The sequence below is a fragment of the Chlorocebus sabaeus genome, chromosome 8, assembly GCF_047675955.1.
Source record: "Chlorocebus sabaeus isolate Y175 chromosome 8, mChlSab1.0.hap1, whole genome shotgun sequence".
In the NCBI taxonomy this organism is placed as follows: domain Eukaryota; kingdom Metazoa; phylum Chordata; class Mammalia; order Primates; family Cercopithecidae; genus Chlorocebus; species Chlorocebus sabaeus.
In genome coordinates, this window is record NC_132911.1 from 101555289 (window position 1) to 101570615 (window position 15327).

At 43.6% G+C, this 15327-nt stretch overlaps 1 protein-coding gene across 1 annotated transcript in view; it reads left to right on the plus strand.

Moving 5' to 3' along the window:
- The window catches only part of LAPTM4B (lysosomal protein transmembrane 4 beta), a 76336-nt gene that overhangs the window by 19693 nt on the left and 41316 nt on the right, over positions 1 to 15327 (plus strand). Inside the window, 1 exon segment of the mRNA XM_008001167.3 lies at positions 8183 to 8294. Within this exon segment, the coding sequence (XP_007999358.3) occupies positions 8183 to 8294 (112 nt within the window).

Here is a 15327-nt window from a genome sequence, read left to right on the forward strand (position 1 = left end):
TGGTAAAACCCCTTCTCTACTAAAAATACAAAAATTAGCTGGGTGTGGTGGCAGGCACTTGTAATCCCAGCTACTCCAGAGGCTGAGGCAGGAGAATCGCTTGAACCCAGGAGGTGGAGGTTGCAGTGAGCCGAGATCGCGCCACTGCACTCCAGCCTGGGTGACAGAGTGAGACTCTATCTCAGTCAGTCAATCAATCAGTCAGTCAATCAATCAACAAAAAGGGTCAGGCACCAATGGCTCATGCTTGTAATCCTCGCAATTTGGGATGCTGCAGTGGGAGCATTGCTTGAGCCCAGGAGTTTGAGACCAGGTCGGGCAATATAGTGAGATCCTGTCTCAAATAAAAAACTAGATATAAATAATGAAATTTGAATTACAACTTTTTTTTTTTTTTGAGACAAAGTTTCGTTTTTGTTTTTTGTTTTTTGTTTTCTGTTTTTTTTTTTTTGAGACGGAGTCTTGCTCTGTCCCCCAGACTGGAGTGCAGTGGCGCAATCTCGGCTCACTGCAACCTCCGCCTCCTGGATTCACGCCATTCTTCTGCCTCAGCCTCCCGAGTAGCTGGGACTATAGGCGCTCGCCACTACGCCCGGCTAATTTTTTGTATTCTTTAGTAGAGACGGGGTTTCACCGTGTTAGCCAGTATAGTCTTGATCTCCTGACCTTGTAATCTGCCCGCCTCGGCCTCCTAAAGTGCTGGGATTACAGGTGTGAGCCACCGCGCCCGGCCAAAGTTTCGTTCTTATTGCCCAGGAGTGCAATGGGGCAACCTTGGCTCACTGAAACCTCCGCCTCCCGGGTTCAAGCAATTCTCCTGCTTCAGCCTCCCGAGTAGCTGGGATTACAGGCATGCACCGCCATGCATGACTAATTTTGTGTTTTAGTAGAGATGAGATTTCTCCATGTTGGTTAGGCTAGTCTCGAACTCCCGACCTCAGGTGATCCGCCTGCCTCGTCCTCCCAAAGTGCTGGAATTGCAGGCGTGAGTTACTGCGCCCAGCTGGAATTACAACTTTTTAATACTGTGCTTTTCATTTAGTGTGATTTTGTGAACATTTTCTTGTCATTAACTTTTTTTTTTTTTGAAACAGAGTCTCACTCTGCCGCCCAGGCTGGAGTGCAGTGACGGGATCTCAGCTCACTGCAAGGTCCGCCTCCCGGGTTCACGCCATTCTCCTGCCTCAACCTCCCGAGTAGCTGGGATTACAGGCGCCCACCATCACGCCCGGCTAATTTTTTGTATTTTTAGTAGAGACAGGGTTTCACCGTGTTAGCCAGGATGGTCTTGATCTCCTAACCTCGTGATCCACTGACCTTGGCCTCCCAAAGTGCTGGGATTACAGGTGTGAGTCACTGTGCCCGGCCCCCTGTCATTAACATTTTTAAAAATATGATTTTAATGCTTGTATGGGATTCTGTTACTTGGCTTTAATATTTAGTCATTCTGTTTTTGTTTCAAGTTTTCATTATTATAGATAAGTCTGCAATGATCATTTTTGGATACAACCTGTGTAAATTTCTGATCGTTGTTTAATTACTGTATCAGTGGGTTTGAATGTTCTTAAGGTTTTTTTTTTAATTGAGCTTTTAAAAAGCAGAGCTGACAATTACGTTTTCAGTTGTTTAGATTCAAGCTGCAGGTCTCTTATTTGGGATCTGATAGATGATTTATGGGTGAAAAGCACTTTGAATTCCTGGAACATATTCAGGGACCTAACACCACTTAAGAAATTAGACAGAAGTTGGATTTATTTACATGCGGAAGTAATCATTGTTAAGAACAAGGAAAAATATGTGACATCACAGGATCAGTTTGTAAATAGAAGAGGAACAGTTTGTTCATGACATAAAAAACCAGACAAAGCCCCAATATAAGTGAGCATTAACTGAATTAGAGCATAAGTGTGTCCCCTCTTTTGCATTTAGATCAGCTGTAGGCATTACGTCATCTGCTCCTGGCAAGCCTGAGTGTCGTCTTGGTTCTCATTTGTGGTGATGTTTTATTCTTGGTTAGAATGGATGATTGAGGGATTGCCATTTTCTCTCTTTCAGGAAGTTCTTCTTACCCAGTATTGTTGGGGCTTTGACTCATATTTGACCTTTTCCATCTCTCTGGGTTTAGTAGCTACCATGGCTAATCCTAACCCCCACCCCTCTGCACAGACATAGGTCCTCATGGCTCCCCATTTTCTATTCACATCATTCATGGTGTGCCAGATTCCCATCCAACAGTTGAGGTTTTATATAATAATACGGTAGATACATGGTGGTGCACAGACCTTCTTATATTAGGAAAGTTCCACACTGATTAAAAGCCACGGTAGTGAGTCATTTGTGATGTGTAATGAGCATACCTGTCATATCTTTGTTTTATCTATGTCCCCTCTATCTGGACTGCCTCATGAAGAACCAGGGCACCTGGAAGGGGACTTGGTCCCTTGAGAGAAAGACCACAGGGCTAGAGGTACAGAGTGGGTGATAATAGTTACTACAGCATTTATGACACTGGCAGGTGTAGGACCCAGGACCCACTCGGGAGTAAGAAGGACACGCTGAGCCAGCAGCCGGGACTCTCTTGTCAGACACCATGTGATGTGTTATAGAGATGGAGCAGGAGAGGGCAGAAAGGCATGTAAGTATCTGACAGCATCAGGCTGTCAGAACTCCAGTAGCAAACAGAAAAACAGGGCACACATGAATACCATAGGGCGAGTACAAAGAGGAGGGTTAGAGGCCAGATGGATAAGCTAAAAATAGGATTATTTGGATATACTGCAAGTACTTTCAGCACAGTGTATCTAAAATCGACATTGTCATTGTCCTTCCACTGACCTTTTCCATTTCTGATAATGACAAGATACATCCTGTCACCAGGCTTGAAGTCTCAGGTCTTCTTTGCTTCTTTTTCTGTGTTCTTTGCATGTAGTCAGTTACTGTATCTCTAGTAATTCTGCCTCCATGTGGAAAGGTCTTGGGGTTCCAACCTTGGCTCTCCCACACATAAGCCCTAAGATAAAGTCACTAAACCTGACCAACTAATGCAGAAGATGACCATCTCACAAGGTTATCATGCGAATTAGAGATGAAGTGCCCTATTACTTCTTAGCCAGACTATCGTAGGTGTTTCCAGGGTCAAAGGACAAAATTAGAACAATTTAGTTTAAAGATCTTAATTGGCTTTCTAGAATTGGGCAGCACTTCATCCCAGAGAGTATCCTGTGAGCTAAGCAGAGGAGCTTGGCTTTTTAGAGAGAAATGGGCTGAATAAACCAGAAACAAAGAAACCAGAAACAAAGAACTAAAAGCAGATGGGTCATTTCAAAGGGACTTTTCTTGTAAGGCAGGGGCAGGGAGACAGAACAATACAAAAATAACTGATAGTTAGCATCAGGTGACTTCAGGTTATCGTGAACCTGAGCATGGGTGACTGCATTTTGGTTTGTGTTCTAGTGTGTTGGGGCCCTATTGTGCAGGAGCTCCATCTGCAACAACGGCTGCTTATAATTTTTATTTAACACCAGATGGGATTCCTGCCTCTAGTTTAGCTTTCCTACTTCTGCCAGTTTGCTCTTTCTAACAACATAACTCTGATCATGTTATATCCTTCCTCAAAAACCTTTATGGCATTTTCATTAACTATTAGAATTTCTATCCTAGTTTCGAGGCCTCTTCACCACCTGGCCCCATCCCACATTTCTGGTTCTATCCTCTTAATATTTCCTTTCATACCCCCCTACCCTGGCGTTCCAGCCACATTGAACTTGCTGTCTTGAGGACATGTCCTCGTCTCAGTGGCATTGCTCATACTTGGAATTGTTTTTTTCCATACCTCTCAGGCTCCAAATCTTCATCTTTCGAGTTCCTGTTCAAATGCTACCATCTCTGTTGCAGGTCCCTGCAACCCCTGACTGTAACTCTCCTTAACTTCCGTTATTCTTTTCTCTGAGCTCTTGTCACACTCACTGCTTTATGCTTTTTGTTTTTTGGGTACATGATGTATTTAACTTCATGTTCTGAGTCCTGGGGAGTTCTTCCTAAGCACTTAGCAAGTATGCGTTGTAGGCAGTTAGTATCTATATATGATCAGTAGACTCCTCGGGAATAATAACAAGCTGATTAAGAGTTGACAGGTCCCTAGGGACTGAGAGTACAGGAAAGCACATGTGTAAAGCAGGTGCATAACACTGGCTTTAGAAGATCTAGAAAACTAGTAAACAAAAGCTTTTAATATGGTTCTTGTTAAGGTGTGAAGAGGTAAGATAACTAATTTGAGTGGCATTCCTCTTATTTCATTTGATCCTATTTCATGAAGTCTACAATTTTCCACATACCTTTTCTCAAAACTGAGAGTATAGAAGAGTTGGGCGCAGTGGCGCACACCTGTAATCCCAGCACTTTGGGAGTCTGAGGCAGGCGGATCACTTGAGGTCAGGAGTTCGAGACCAGCCTGGCCAACATGGTGAAACCCTGTCTGTAATAAAAATACAAAAAAATTAGCCAGGCGTGGTGGCAGGTGCCTGTAATCGCAGCTACGGGCGCCTATTGAGGTGGGAGAATCACTTGAACCCGGGTGGCGGAGGTTGCGGTGAGCTGGACTTGCACCACTGCACTCCAGCCTGGGCGACAGTGCAAGACTCCATCCTAAAAAATAAAAAATAAAATAAAAAATAAATTTAAAAAATATAGAGGGATTGAAATGACAAGAAAACTTGACAGTTGATCAAATAACATCTTTGCCGTATATCATAATGCCAGTTGTGGGGCTGGCCTGTGACTCCTTTAAGCCTTGGAGTTGTAATGAAAAGTTTTCTTCAAATAGTTTTGTTAATCACAGTTTAAAATGTGCTATGAAATTTCTTGGATCTTTGGAGAGAAACAAGATACTGTTACAATAATTACTGTGGAGATGTTACTGGAAAGGGGTCCTGATGCAGACCCCAAGAGAGGGTTCTTGGACCTCATGCATTAAACAATTCAGGTTGAGTCCATAGAGTAAAGTGAATGTAAGTTTATTAAGTAAAGAAACAAAAGAATGGTTACTCCATAGGCAGAGCAGTAGCTTGGGCTGTTCCACTGATAATGCCATAATTATTTATTCATTATATGCTAAACAAGGGGTGGATTATTCATGAGTTTTCCAGGAAAGGGGTGGGCAATTCCTGGAAATGAGAGTTCCTCACCTTTTCAGACCATATAGGGTAACTACCTGACGTTGCCATGGCATTTGTAAACTGTCATGGCGCTGGTGGCAGTGTCTTTTAGCATGCATGCTAATATATTATAATTAGTGCATAACGAGCAGTGAGGGCAGCCAGAGCTCACTTTTGTCACCATCTTGGTTTTGGTGGGTTTTGGCCGGTTTCTTTACCATCACCTGTTTTATCGGCAAGGTCTCTGTGACCTGTACCTTGTGCTGACCTATCTCATCCTGTGACTTAGAAGGCCTAACCTCCTGGGAGTGCAGCCCAGTGAGTCTTAGCCTCACTTTACCAAACCCCTGTTCGTAATGGAGTTGCTTTGGTTCAGATGCCTTTGACGGAGAAGGTAACTTTTCCCTATATATATATTCTTTTGTACCTTCAGGTATTTGGTTAAACCCATGCTTGTAATATCTGTTTAAATTAGTTATGTATTCTCTGGGAAGTGCCTATTCTCATATATTTTTTCAAAAAGCAATCAGCTTTTATTTGACAATTTGGAAAATACAGGAAGAAAAGTTATTCCAGCCAGGCGCAGTGGCTCACGCCTATAATCCTAGCACTTTGGGAGGCTGAGCTGGGTGGATCTCAAGGTCAGGAGTTCAAGACCAGCCTGACGACGGTAAAAACCCCATCTCTACTAAAAACACAAAAATTAGCCAGGCGTGGTGCAGGCACCTGTAATCCCAGCTACTCGGGAGGCTGAGGCAGGAGAATCGCTTAAACCTGGCAGGTGGCAGTTGCAGTGAACCGAGATCATGCCACTACACTCCAGCCTGGGTGACACAGTGAGACTCTGTCTCAAAAAAAAAAAAAAAAGAAAAACAGAAATTACTTCGAATCCTACAGTAACCCTGAAACAACCAATTGGGATTGTCATTTAAAAATGAATTTTTTTTTTTTTTTTCCTTGAGACAGTGTCTCACTCTTTCACCAAGGCTGGAGGACAGTGGCACGATCTCAGCTCACTGGAACCTCTGCCTCCCTGGTTGAAGTGATTCTCCTGCCTCAGCCTCCTGAGTAGCAGGGATTACAGGCATCTACCACCACGCCCAGCTAATTTGCATTTTTAGAAACAGAGTTTCACCATGTTGGCCAGGCTGCTCTCGAATTCCTGATCTCAAGTGATCCACCCACCTCCGCCTCCCAAAGTGGAGGAATTACAGGTGTGAGCCACCGTGCCCGGCCAAAAATAAACTCTTGAATGGATGTTCTGTAAAACATTTATACTTCCTTTAAACAGGTATTTCCAAATATGTGGATTTTTGTTTATTTGGTTTTGAGGGAAGGTCTTACTCTGTTGCCCATGTTGGAGTGCAGTGACGCATCAGCTCACTGTAGTCTCAAACTCCTGGGCTCAGGCAATCCTCCCACCTCAGCCTCCAAGTAGCTGGGACTACAGGCCTGCGCCACTATCCCTGGCTCATTTTTTTGTTTGTTGAGATGAGGTCTCACTATGTTGTCCAGGCTTGTCTTGAACTCCTGGGCTCAAGTGATCTTCCCACCTCAGCCTCCCAAAGTGCTGGGATTACAGACAGCCACTGTGTTCAGCCCAAATATGATTTTTGTGGTAGGATATGCCATTAGTTAGTGTAGTTAGTAAGAGGTTTCTCTCTCTGTATGAAGGTTATTCATATCTTCACTCCATTTGACAAGAGTGAAACATAGAACTCCGTCATAAGTTTCTGAACTTAGAATAGTAAAGAAGTAACAAGCCAGTCTTGACCTGGCCCAATGATGTGCACCTGTAGTCCCAGCTACTTGGGAGGCAGAGGTGGGAGGATTGCTTGAGCCCAGGAGTTTGAGGCCAGCCTGGGCAATATAGACACCTTGTCTCTTAACAGACAACAACCCAATCTTAGCTGGTGCCTCACTTAAACTCTGCGATCCTTACTACCCCAGCCCCATCAAAGTTAATATGTGTGTGTATTGTCCAGCAGTGACAGGAAGAATAAAGGAAATAGAAATGAAGAGGCAGAATGGTCAAGATTTTGCAGTTGGTTGGGTGTGCAGGATAAAGATGGTGAACTCAGATGATCAAGTTTCGTGTATGGACAGGAGACTTGTAGAGGTTAGGTTCTGGAACCTAAATTCCTGGATTCAAATCCCGTCTCTACAGCTTGGTAGTTTGTTCCTGAGCAGTGTTTTTTAACCTCTGAGCCTCAGTTTGCTATGTATAACATGGGAATAATTTAGTACCCACTTCATTAGGTTATTGCAGGGCTTAAGAGAGATTCCACATAAAGCACTTAGCATAGTGCCTAATGTTTTTCATTAATTATTTAATAGTGAGGCCATTTTTTAAGTTAGAGAACAAATAAGGAGGAGCAGAAGTGGAAGATGTTAAAGAAGGTGATTTTCATTTAGAAGAGCTGAGTTTAAAGTAGCTAAGGGCAGTATTCAGAAGACAGGACTACTGGCCTGGCCTGGCCTGGAAAGAGTTATTGCAGGAGGATGATCCTGGATCCACTATGTAGCTTTGCATTCATTCTCTGAAACTGCTTCCTAGATGGCTTCAAAGCTCTCAAAGCTCCACTGGTTTGAACCTGTAAAATGTTTGATTAACTGAGACAACTTGGGTTGCTTACCTTTAACTCTAGAGTGTAGCTGACTCACTGGAAAGTTTTTGTGCTTTTTTAACCACTGGCGCCAGCACTGCTGCCTGTGTTTGTGTGTGTTGTTCTGCTCTATGGTGCCTGGGCCAGGGGGAATGAGGTAAAATCCTCCTGTTGTCTTCACTCCAAGCCTTGTGCGCTTGGCTGCAACTGAATGAGCTGGCACCATTTCTGCCTTAGGGAATGTTTGTCTGCTCCCTGGATGGGTCTATGGGTGGGGCTTAGTGTTGAGAGTCAAGCCACTGAGGAAGTTGCCTGTGGCCAGCCTGACTCCATGTGGTCAGTGTAGTTTTCTATTATAAGGATTGCATCCTGGGGTTACTTAAATTCTTTCTTTTTTTTTTTTTTTTTTTTTTCTTACTGCAGATCATCAATGCTGTGGTACTGTTGATTTTATTGAGTGCCCTGGCTGATCCGGATCAGTATCACTTTTCAAGTTCTGAACTGGGAGGTGACTTTGAGTTCATGGATGATGCCAGTAAGTAGTAGATATTTTAGTATTTCAAGGGCAGGGAATCTGACTGCCAGCACTTCCTATTAAATTACAAATATAGACTAATGAGCTCATTTGAGCTGAAATATAATTTGTCATTGCAAATCAGCAAATATTTGCGTGCATTTAACGTTCTGTCTTCTAGGTGCAAGAGTCTAAATACGATCTTTTTTCATCTTATGTTAACTTACCCATTTAAAAAACGATTGCATTATCATAGACTTTCTACCCTGGGCCTTTTGGCCTTTTTTTTGAGAGGAAGACGTATAAATGGCAGGAAGGAAGGTGAAAAGGCTCATGCTTATCTCTTTGTGTCTTCTGTTATGCTTCAGTATTTATTTTTATTCTAGGAGTGATCTTTTTCCATTCTAGAAATGATGTGGCAGATTATTTGGGGGAATTCAGGGCCTTTTCCCAGTGAATGGAAATATGTACAGGGATGTGGGATGTGGGGTAAGCAGGGAGGAAGCTAGGCTCCCAGCTTCAAGATCACTGCAGCCTCATCATTTTATAATCATGCTGAGTCCATGCCAAAGGAGAGGAACAGTGCTGTGCATAATCTCACACAGAAGATAGTACAGATGTATTTCTCATTGACTTTGGAGAACTTCAAGTGAGTTTTTCTTTAAAAGTGTTGGAGCAAAGTAAGAGGGGAGAGAGTGGCTCAACATGCAGTTTTAGAGATCGGAAGCATTCGAAAGACATGATGAGGGCTCTGTGTTTCTCCAAGTGAGAAAAAGCTGTTCAGTGGTTTTAACTAAATGCATGAACTGATGTATGCATTTAAGATCCCTTTTGCTGCTGAGTGGGGGACTGGGTGTGTGAGCAGAGTCTGGAAGAATGGTATTGGGGATACCACCTAGGCTGCACTGGGGATACAGAACAGGGAAGGATTTGGCAGAACTTGCTGTTTTGGGCAGCAAAGGAGATGGAGGAATCAAAGATGACTTCTGCTTTCCAGTTTGAAGAGATGACCTGCGTCTTTACTGAGCTGAGAAAGTCCAGAGTCAGGAGGTGGGAACAGACTTAGGGGAGAAAACTAGACTTTAATTTCAGTAACTAACTGAGAGCACAGTTGTTTGGAATTGATATGGCTTGGCTGTGTCCCCACCCAATTCTCGAATTGTGTCTCCCAGAATTCCCCTGTATTGTGGGAGGGTCCCCGGGGAAGTAATTGAATCATGGGAGCTGCTCTTTCCCTTGCTATTCTCATGATAGTGGACAAGTCTCACGAGATCGAGTATGAGGCCAGCAAATCACCTGAGGCCAGGAGTTCAAGACTAGCCTGACCAAGATGGCAAAACCCCATCTCTACTAAAAATAGAAAAATTAGCCCCGGTGTGGTGGTAGGCGCCTGTAATCCCAGCTACTTGGGAGGCTGAGGCAGGAGAATTGCTTGAACCCTAGGCGGCGGAGGTTGCAGTGAGCTGAGATCGTGCCACTGCACTTCAGCCCGGGCAACAGAGTGAGACTCTGTCTCAAAAAAAAAAAAAAAATAAAAAGGCCCTGGGCGACTGTTGGGAAGACATGATTGGTTTTGAAATGGTGAGGACATGAGATTTCGAGGGTCTGGGGCGAATGATATGGTTTGACTGTGTCCCCATCCAAATCTCAACTTGAATTATATCTCCCAGAATTCCCCCATATTGTGGGAGGGACCCGGGGGAGGTAATTGAGTCATGGGGGGCTGGTCTTTCCTTTGCTGTTCTCATGATAGTGAACAAGTGTCATGAGATCTGATGGGTTTATCAGGGGTTTCCACTTTTGCTTCTTCCTCATTCTCTCTTGTCACCACCGTGTAAGAAGTGCCTTTCACCCTCTCCCATGATTCTGAGGCCTCCCCAGCCATGTGGAACTGTAAGTCCAGTTAAACTTCTTTTTCTTCCCAGTCTCAGGTATGTCTTTATCAGCAACATGAAAACAGACTAATACAGGAGTGTAGGCTCCGAAGCCAGAAGAGGTCAGTTTGAGTTCTGACACTGCCATGTGTTGAAGATGCTAAACTTGAGCTAGTGACTTATCATTGTCTGCCTCAGTTTCCCCTCTGCAAGATAGGAGTGACTTTATAACCACATGATTTAAATGATAGAAAGTAATTACAGACTGGCTGTGGTGGCTCACACCTGTAATCCCAGCACTTTGGGAGGCGGGGAGGGTGGTGGGGATCACTTGAGATAGGAGTTCAAGACCAGTCTGGCCAACATGGCAAAACCCCATCTCTACTAAAATCTACTTGCCTCAAAGTTGTTGTGAGGATTAAATGAGTTAGTGCATAAAACATGCTTAGAATGGGGCCTGGCCCATAGGAAGTGCTTAGTACCTTTTGCTGTTTCAGCTACTATTACCTAGATTCTTACGGCTGGAACATGTGAACTATCTTAAAGTAAAGAGGTTACAAAGGTCAGGCATGGGAGTCTGTGGCCCAGAGGAAATATTTGGACTGAGATTATAGATTTGAGGATAACAGCCTAAAAACGAAATTTCTGTTAGGGAAAGAGTAAAAAGAAAAGGGAATGGGGCCTAGAACTGAGCCCTGAAGGATCCCCAACTGTGAGAGGCCAGGAGGAAGAATGAGAGAGTAACTAACTGGTAGTGAAGTAAACAGAGAACCAAGGGATGCTTTCTAGCCATCATCTTCCACCACTATTGTTTCACAACATGGATTGAGAAGTTGGGGCATTAAAGTTACTGCAGGGAAAAGTTGCATTATATTATCCTGGGATTTGAGATCCTGATTAGCTGGGATTACAAGCATGCACCATCACACGGCTAATTTTTGTATTTTTTGTAGAGATGGGGTTTTACCATGTTGCGTAGGCTGCTCTGAAACTCTTGAGCTCAAGCGGTCCACCTACCTCAGCCTCCCAAAGTGCTGGGATTACAGGCATGGGCCACTACACCTGGCCAATTTTCAAGCACAATTTTTTTTTTTTTTTTGGAGATGGAGTCTCGCTCTGTCGCCCAGGCTGGAGTGCAGTGGCTGGATCTCAGCTCACTGCAAGCTCCGCCTCCTGGGTTCCCGCCATTCTCCTGCCTTAGTCTCCCGAGTAGCTGGGACTACAGGCGCCCGCTACCTCGCCCGGCTAGCTTTTTTTGTACTTTTTAGTAGAGACGGGGTTTCACCGTGTTAGCCAGGCTGGTCTCGATCTCCTGACCTCGTGATCTGCCTGTCTCGGCCTCCCAAAGTGCTGGGATTACAGGCTTGAGCCACCGTGCCCGGCTCAAGCACAATTTAAAGTAATTTATTATTCAGGCCGGGCTTGGTGGTCATGCCTGTAATTCCTCCAGCACTTTGGGGGGCCAAGGCAGGCAGATCACCTGAGGTCAGGAGTTTGAGACCAGCCTGTCCAACGTGACAAAACTCCATCTCTACTAAAAACACAAAAATTAGCTGGGCATGGTGGACACCTGTAATCCCAGCTACTCAGGAGGCTGAGGCAGGAGAATTGTTTGAACCTGGGACGGGGAGTGTGCAGTGAGCCGAGATTGCGCCATAGCACTCTAGCCTGGGTGACAGAGTGAGACTACATTTCAAAATTGAAATAAATAATCCGTCTCAAGGACTATTAATCCTATCCACACATGAGTTAAATATGGAAAGCTGTGTCCAATAACCTTTGGCCTGTGAGCTTATTTATTAAAGGAGACCAAAACACATATAAGAGAATTTTAAAATAACAGATTAACTCAAGTGAATATCCACTTTTCTGTACCTTTATAACCACGGGATTTAAATGATAGAAAGTAATTACAGACTGGCTGTGGTGGCTTACACCTGTAATCCCAGCACTTTGGGAGGCTGGGAGGTGGAGTGGGGATCACTTGAGATCAGGAGTTCAAGACCAGCCTGGCCAACATGGCAAAACTCCGTCTCTACTAAAAATACAAAAAATTGTTCAGACGTGGTGGCTGTGTGCCTATGGTCCCAGCTACTTGGGAGGCTGAGGCTGCAGTGAGTCGAGATCATGCCACTACACTCCAAGCCTGGGCGACAGAGCAAGACTCCATCTCAAAAAAAAAAAAAAAGTAATTACAATCTATTCATTCAATTCTTTCAGATACATAAAATAGGAGAGAAACCGCAAAGGCACTGGAATTAACATCCAGGACATTATAAAATAATTACTATTTTAAAGTCTTAAGTACCAGCAAGCCTTTCAAGATAGCTAAATTAAGCCTATCATGTCAGATAGTTATTACCCAGCTTAATCTCTGGTGATTAGAATAAGGCATGCAGTGTTACTACTAGATCCAGATAGACTCATAGCATTATCATTTACAACTTCTTTTCCTAACCTCACCTGCCTTAGAAAAGGAATCCTGCTACTGGAATTGTGTAGCTTTAATCTGAGGGGAAAGAAAGCAGAGTGACATTAATTTAACGTTAATTAAACTAATTATTCTCTCTGGAAGAATTCATACGAGTATGATGGGGTTATTCAGAATAGACAGAATAAGAAATGTTAGACCAGGTGTGGTGACTCACACTTGTAATCCCAGCACTTTGGGAGGCCGAAGCAGGTGGATTGCTTGAGTTCAGGAGTTTGAGACCAGCCTGGGCAACATGGCGAAACCCTGTCTCAACTAAAAATACAAAAATTAGTCGGGTGTGTTGGTGCTTGCCTGTAATACCAGCTACCTTGAAGGCTGAGGTGGGAGGATCGCTTGAGCCTGGGAGGCAGAGGTTGCAGTGAGCCAAGATGGTGTCACTGCACTCCAGCCTGGGTGACAGAGCCAGACCCTGTCTCAAATTTTAAAAAAATTAGAAAATTCATGTAGCAATTTTATCTTGATACCTTTTTGCATCGGTGACAGCTATCTGAAGATTTCATCCAGCCAGACAGAGCAGAACTCTTTCTCACTTTGGCATGTGACCTTTTCCATGATCTGGTAGAAGAAAGCTAAATTCCTGTTTGTATTGAAATGAGGCATATAGGAGAATCTACTGGAATAAAGAAAGAAAATATAAGAAAATGAGTTTAAAAATTTTTTTTTGAGACTGGGTCCCACTCTGTCACCAGACTGGAGCGGTGTCACACACAATCTGGGCTTACTACAGTCTCGACCTCTCGCGCTCAAGTGATTCTCCCACCGTAGCCTCTCAAGTAGCTGTAACGAGAGGCATGAGCCACCACGCCTGGCTAAGTTTTTGTAGAGATGGGGTTTTGTCATGTTGCCCAGGCTGGTGTCAAAACTCCTGAGCTCAGTTTGTCGTTCTCGACTTCCCAAAGTGCTGGGATTACAGGCATGAGCCACTCTACCTGCCCTCAGTTTTTTCAATGTTATAAAAATTGACTATACTGGGAAAGGATGTGGAACTGTCATAGATTGGAGGAGACACAATTAAATGCACTGTGGGATCCTGGATTAGATTCTGGAAAAGAAAAAGGACATTGAAGGGGAACAGGTAAAATTCCAATTAGTTGTACAGTTTAATTAACAGTATTGTACCAATGTTAATTTCCTGGTTTTGGTAGTTATGCTAGAGCTAGGTAAATTGTTAATAGGGGAAGCAGGGTGAAGGGTATACGTGACTTCTGCTGTGTTTGTGACTTTCCTATATGTCTAAAATGACTTCAAAATAAAAAGTTAAAGAAAAAGGAGTTCAATCCACTGAGTTAGAAGCTCAAAGAGTAATGTTTGAAAAGCATGTATGTGTGGCATATTGTGTTACACACTCATAGCCTTGAGTAGAGGTAGACTTCATGGAATTTTATTTGTGAAATTTTGTTTGGCAAAGAATTATAACAGCAAGTGTCCCTGCTATGCATAATGTAAAACAGCAGTTCATCCATATGAATTTCTAATTAATTTTGTGGTAGATTTGTCTTTCTAGTCAAACTTAACTTTCTTCACTGGGCAGACAAACTTAGCCTGAAGAAAGAAATGGCCAGATAAGTTGTCAAGAAATGATGGCTATTTATATGTACAGTCACCTGGTTTAGGCTAAAGACCCCTACATTTATACGGAGAAAGGATGGTCTTTTCAATAAATGGTTCTGGGTGAAATCTGGGAGAAAGACACCTCACAAAAGAAGATATCCATAAGAGAATATTCTCCACATTATAAGTTATAGGAATTGCAAATTACAACTACAGTGTTAAATTACCGTGCCCCTTCAAAATGACCAACATTAACACAGTTAACAATACCACCTATTGGTATCGATGCCGAACAGCCGAAACTCTCAAATCACGGCTGGGAATGTAAATCATGCCAACCACTTTGGAAAACTGAAGCTAAATATACATCTACCCTATGGCCCTGCATTCCACTCCTTGATATGTGTACACTCCAGAAGTGAGTGCTACACAACCCAGTCCTACATATATACCCTAGGGAAACGGGTGCTTCATAAATCCATCGTCAGCCATGTGTAAAAACGGTCATAGTAACTTTATTTGTAATAGCCAAAAGTTGGAAACAATCCAGATTTCCAGTGGCAGAATGGGCAAAAATGAAGCAATCAGAGATGAAACAATGTAAGCAAAATGGGTAATGAGAATTAATTGTAATGTGTGTATGCTTATATATGTATGTGCATATTTGAAAGTTTTGATAATAAAATCTGAGAAATAGGAAACAGCAACAAAAAAGATTGATGAGGCTGAGGAGGGCTAGCTTTCTTGATGACTCTCAGCGTCACAAACTAAGGCTCACCTCACTCTGGCATTTGGAAAGGGCCCTTGGCTGCCTACGTGCCCTCTCGTCACACGCCCCAAACTCACTTGGCAGTCTGCACAGCTTGCCGGCTTGTGGGCAAAGATCCTGACAGCCTTGAGGAAATAGAACTACAGCAGCAGGGGAAGCTGAGCCAGGGAAACCATCCTGGCCCTTTATTTTCTTTACTTTTGTATTTTATTTTTTGAGACAGGGTCTTGCTCTGTCGCCCAGGCTGGAGTGCAGTGGCACAATCTCGGCTCACTGCCACCTCTACCTCCTGGGCTCAAGCAATTCTCCCACCTCAGCCTCCTGAGTGGCTGGGACCATAGGTGCGCACCACCACGCCTGGCTAAT